The sequence below is a fragment of the Mizuhopecten yessoensis genome, unplaced genomic scaffold, assembly GCF_002113885.1.
Source record: "Mizuhopecten yessoensis strain PY_sf001 unplaced genomic scaffold, ASM211388v2 hete_36184302, whole genome shotgun sequence".
Taxonomy (NCBI): domain Eukaryota; kingdom Metazoa; phylum Mollusca; class Bivalvia; order Pectinida; family Pectinidae; genus Mizuhopecten; species Mizuhopecten yessoensis.
Window position 1 is genome coordinate 1 of NW_018485647.1, and position 6,315 is coordinate 6,315.

The following is a 6,315-nucleotide window of genomic DNA, read 5'->3' on the forward strand; positions in this document are numbered from 1 at the left end:
GGGTCCTCTATATTAGTAAAATGTGTTAGTTTTACTTTCTTTTAGTATCATACAAATGTCTAATAAGGATAGCAATTTGGGAAAAGGGTAAAAAGAACATTATATCATTGAAAGTGTTGAGCCATGATGAAGGGTGTGCCGACCGAGACATCTTCTCAAAGTAGTGTGGCGAAATACCTCACCAAAGAACAGAGAGCAGAAAGAAAACATTTCAAAGCAGATAAAAGAAGGGAACAAGTAAGGGAAATAGTAGGCATGGACAGGCAATTAACAACCCGAGACACTCTGCCAGCAACAACCTCCAATCAAAACACATCTCAGTAATGGAAGTCATCGTCTAGCTACAATAGCACCATCAGTGGCAGTGGTACCCAGCCCAATAGAACGAGAATAGAACGAGAACCAACGTGACTTTTGTATACAAATGACTCAATGGTAGATCCCAAGAGCCAAAATACCAACTAAAATCAGAACTCATCATATAGCATTTCAAGAAACTTTAGTCTTTAAGAGGAATGTTGTATATAGCCAATGAAGAAGCACCTCATTCTTAAAAAGTAGAAAGGTTCTAGGATAATACAGTTTTTCAATGAGAAAGAGAATCGAAAGAGGAACCTGAAAGTCTTGTACACCAATGCGGACTTTCTCTCTGCCGACAATGTCATAATAGAAGGATCTATCTGTTGAATCTCAATACCATGTTTAACACTAATTCTATGAACTTAATGACGTACTAGTGGAAACCTATCATGCATAATCCATTTCCAAAAAACACTTTAATCTATATAAGGTCACCCATAGCCTGCGACGCAGAAGGAATGGGCGATAATTTAGACAAGAATGTTTATAGTGACGTCAGCCTGGCATACTGAGTAGCAATGACTTTTTTCAGAAAGAATTAATAACTGTTTCTTGTTCCAATATGTATTTCAATTCACGACACAATAAGAGGACCATATACCTACGTTACTATACCACCAATTAACCGAAGAGGGGGAAAACGGCGAAGACTATACCGTAAGCTACATGTACAAACAAGATCTAGGCGAAAATGTCTTTTGAAATAATATTTCAAAGAGCAACATAAACAATATGTTTTTGAACGAACCAAACTTCAAAAACGGAAACTAAGAACTTTTCAAGACTAATCTCTTGGGGAAAACACAAACAGGGAACACCTAACCGTAATTTGACCTCAAAATCGAACGAAACAAGAAAGGTTATCATGGAGACTATTGAAAACGAGCAATGAGAACAAGCGTTCAGGAAGGTTAAGCTTATTCTGTTTCACTGACAACAACCAGCATTTAATCTAGGTCAGATCCAAGTAATTCATATGTTTAAAGTTCACACCAGGCTGGTGTCAACAGAACTACAGGGCACACATATCACAACAACAAAAATCGATATTCACATAATACAACTAAAAAGTATCGATCCACTTCAATCGACAGTACAACTGTTAATTTGATTGTTTTACTGTTCCGCTAAATAATGTATTCACGAAACAATACTAGTTAGTAAAGCGAGACTAAGATACAAGAGTAACCGATATTCAATATTTATAGAGTCATTTAGCTAGGATCAAACTGCTCAAGTTCGTAAACACTAACAAACAACTATAATTTACAGAGAACTCAAGGCTACATGGAATCTTAATATTTCTTATATACGTAGATCCCTTCAAAAACACGAGAGAGAAAAATTATCATAAAGACAAAAGTAAAACAGTTTTGTTAAAATTCAAAATAAAGTCCAAATCCTTAATCACAAAAGTTGCGTGATCAAATTAAACGGCGAGAGGAAACGTCTAGTACCAAGTCTTGTAGAAGATGTAGAATTATTCCCTGTCCACTCGCTCTGACATCGTTGTGACAACGAAATATGTTGAAAGGCTAATCAATCTAGGTTTAGATAGCTCAGCAGGACCAAACAGTTAGCATCCCAAACATTTTCACAAAACATCCAATCTGAATTTTGAAACTGGTTTGCAATAAATTCATCCGTGAAGACATAACACTCACAGAAAGGAAACCACCAAACGTCTTGTCCAATACATAAAGGGGTTTGATCAAGCTGGGGAGAAATAATCTACCCATCAGCTGGACCTCGGTACATTGTAAATTGCTGAAGCGCATTTTAAAGATAAAATTATTCTACGAATGATTAACAACAGCGTCAACACGGTTTTAGACTTGGACAATCATACGCAGAACATCTACTTGAGGTTCCGGAAGATTTGACGACTGCCATGGGTAAGGATGAAATGTATTCATCAATGTCTTCACAATGGCTTCTTCTTTACAAGTTGAAAGCGCACAGCATCAAAGGAAATGCATGTATGAATGACTGGACAAAACAATCTGGGTAATATGAAGCGCAGTATCGTTATCAATGAAACTGCATCGAGCTCAAACATCTTGACCAATTTGATCCCGCAGGGAGGTGCTATCGGGGCGATTTGGTCCTTACCTGTGTATATGACTTGGTAGAAGCCGTTTTTTTCCATTTTATATGATCTGCAGATGGTACAAAAATATATTACAAAGGATCTAAATCAGTATCAGTAAGTGTACAATGGCCTGAGAGGTTGCTTGTGAAACTGACTATAGAGAACAATAAATCAGATATGTACCTGGTAAGAGCCAGCAAAGTATGTAAACACGTTTTCGCGGACGTATTCAGGAGAAAGGTGGTGTTGGGAATCCTTTTCAGAAGGTTTACATGTGTAAGCCAATCTGCAATTCTTAACACTATAAAAGCCATCAGGTAGACCACATCTTGACTTTTAAAAATACTGCTAAAATATCCTGCAACATATATTCAGACATCATTCACACGTTTTATACGTTAAGAGGAAAGAACTATCCACCACTCCGATCAATCTTTACAGGCAACCGAAGTGATGAAGCTCCCTCGTGGTAACCACTCTGATACATGTAGGAGGTGACCGAAACCTCTAACCTTCATTGGGCAGGTTACCCACCCACGAAAAATAACTAAAAATGATAGTTTTAATTTAGAACAGTACTTCTCTAGGCCAAAAGATTGTTTCTGATCTCTAATGGGAAACATTGGTCAAAGATCTTGGGCGTGATGTATCTCTTAAACTATTTTATAAAAGTTGATGGCGTTTATCGTATTCCTCCTTATTGTTAATAAATTTAATTTTGCTTTGAATTTATAATAACTAGAATTATTTGAGTCAAAAACAGTAACTTCATTACTGAACATGTAAGATATGAATAATATTAATTCGAGTAAAATTTTGATTGAAACCAGGCCTACACATCGTGGAGTATTTCAAAACGTTCTGGAGAAGTAAAAATCATAAATAATGATTTAAAGAAAACAAAAGATGTACAATTACGACAATCCTTCGGATATGATCATATGAACAGTATATGTCTTGTGGAAATGTATACAGTCAGAGAGGTTTGAAACTATTTTACTCGCCTCTCTCTAGAAGGTCGTGCTCTCATTGGTTCAAGAACATTGCGTGTTGGCGTAATAAAGCTTGTACCTCGTCACTTAAACAACAATGCTACCATCATACAATTCAATTGATTGACAGACACTCTTAGAGATAAATTGATTATGGAGTATACATGTGCAGCAATGTCCTCAACTTTTTTTTCATTTTGTTTTTGTATTTCAGGTGACTTCCATGTCCAGTGTTCCGGCTCCACCACACAGACGTTTCACGACCTGACAACACAAGGGGCGGGGCCCATCACATGTTTTGCCGCCAATAGCACCACCCAATCAATATGTTTCGATATGGACGACTCATTGGTGTATTCTATCGACAACCCAAATCCTGGGCCCTTCAACATCACCTACAATGCTCTTGGGGACAGTTTCTGTCTGTATGCTGACTCCGCTATGGTGCAGGGAGGCACGCATTGTGTAAGTGGTGTGGATATTTCCGCGGTATATATCAACTCATGAATGGTTCGGACTTCCATTATTATTATTTGTTAGATTTTATGAAGAACGATATCAACTGTCTGGATATCGGGTAATATAAAATGTTGACAGGTAGTATAACTTTGAATACCAATTAGTTTTACATTTTATATTACTTTTTTGCTAACAAGTCAATGGACGCCACAGTCCAGCATACACGCCAGTTTGATGTCTTGTGTAATTCTGAAGAAATTTCATAAAAATAGAGAAAATAAAACTAAATGTGATTAAATTATTATTAAACTTGTAGAGAACCAAGCTCATAATTCGTGTAATTCTAGTTACTGAGTTGACAGCTTATCATAAAGAGTTACAGTTTCATAATTACACTGAAATATCTAAATCAAAATTACCGTTGGTAAAAGACCGGGTGCCGCAACTACGCTGTTCATATTGACATTCATGTGACGTATGCACTTTTAAACATGGATGCACTGTCATTCTTCGATCGAGGCATTGTTAGAACTGTGATAACTGTCATCAATTTTGAAGTTTTAAACAACATGAGCAAAGTTAATCGCATAGTATGAAAGCGAATGGTTTTGAAGCTAGTCTTATTGCATACTATCTATATGATATATTTGGCGCTCTCATGATGTTATTGTATCAATGGGGAAGAAGCAATGGCCGTTATCTGACGCTGGCGTTAATTATTTTTCCACAAAAATGGTATGTTTCTGGTCTGAGGCAGACTTACTGATTGTCAAGAGATTAATTAAAGTTTGTTTGAAAGATTCGATACAAAGATACCTTCGTCTGGATGGAATTTGTACAAGAAGCAGCTAATTTTGCCTTTAATCGCAACGGTGTCTTTTTTCATATAAGTAACTTGGAAAATGTTACTTTTTCGTTCTTGAACACACACACAAAGAAGTTAATGATATAGAAATCAGTTGTTTCACTATTCAGAGTTATTTAATCTCGCATATACACGCATATCAAATGTACTTTTTTAGTTTCGACTTTGGGCTACGGAAGCAGACGACCTTCTGTACCGTCCGTGGCGTAACGCTAGTCATGACCACTGTGTGGTGTTCAACAAACCGCCAGTATTACTTGGGGAGCCATACTCGGTGACGGTTGACGTAACCGACCTCAGACGGGGTCTTGCTTTACTGGACCTAAACTACACAGACAATTTTGTTTTCCCAAATGTCGAGTTCTTCGTCTCTGGTAAGTCGATGTAAAGTAGACTAATTCGAGTTACAGAATATTTGTTTGAGATTCACAGGTGCCCACAAATGATAGGGCCATTCTATGACTATTTTAGAGTGCCTTCCTACTGAAATACTACTACTTGGAAATTCACTCAATAAAACGTATAGTGATATTCTGGTGTATATTTAGACATAGCAAAGATTTTTTAAAAATCTTTATGAAAATTACGAAAAAAACTCAAATATTAATAGAATGAGATCGAGAACAGATCCCTGTGGCACTCCCGAAGATCTTTTTTGTCATCGGGTACGTGCACGTGTTAGTTGCTTTTTTCAAAACAACATTTTATTCGACAATTCAACATAATTTCTTTGGAATTGGGAAAAAATAAAAAGCATTTACATGTTTCTCCAGAAAACTCAAACATCTCCAATAATATTATCAAAAGCTTATTCTTGAATAAAATTATATTTATAAAGTAAAAATAGTAACTTAAGCTATTGCAAATAATGTTTACAGTGTTAATGTTAAGCTAACAAAGCTTTGATCACGAAATTAGATTATTTTTAATTGGACGCTTTCTATTGAGGATGCATACATTTAATATTTTAATGCAATGTTTTGTATATCATAATAATATAAACGAATATTTCCATTGGGCATAAAGTTCTGTAAAAATAAAAGAAGTAAGTTTTATTTTGAAATGTTTCAAGCGACAGCTTAAGCGAATCCGGAAGTAGAGTTCAAGCGAGTTTTGTTTGTAAGTGGAAAGCTCCCTACATGCGTGTGGACGATTTGCGGTCTTGTAACGAAAATCTGCATCAACTAACCGTCATGGTGCGATTGTGTAACACGAGTTCGGATTTATGTTTATATATTGTTCCTTCATTTTCAGTCAGTGAATGATAGTGACATTTTCTAACGTATCTTCGACCAAAGTCAACAAGACTGTGTCCTATATCATCGATCAGGCACATACGTTAAAAATATTGAAATTGTCTTCCCAACTATATCAATTGTAGGTTAGGGAAGACATTTCATATTTTCCATGTTTTTTACATTTCAGATGCCAATGATCCTATGTAAACAAATGGGAACAAAATAATAAATAGCAATTTCAGAGTCAAAACAAGGTGCAAATAGACTTGTCCATTAAAAACCAATCAAAACTCGTTTTAAGGGATTCAA

The 6,315-nt window shown here is 36.1% G+C and overlaps 1 protein-coding gene across 1 annotated transcript; it reads left to right on the forward strand.

The window, feature by feature from the left end:
• Window positions 1-3,658: 3,658 nt before the first annotated feature.
• Window positions 3,659-5,142, forward strand: LOC110444879 (the record flags this gene model as incomplete). The annotated part of the gene is made up of 2 exons (XM_021489234.1): window positions 3,659-3,909; window positions 4,926-5,142. Coding segments are annotated over 2 exons (468 nt in total), but the record flags the coding sequence as incomplete, so codon positions are not given.
• Between the last annotated feature and the right edge of the window lie 1,173 nt (window positions 5,143-6,315).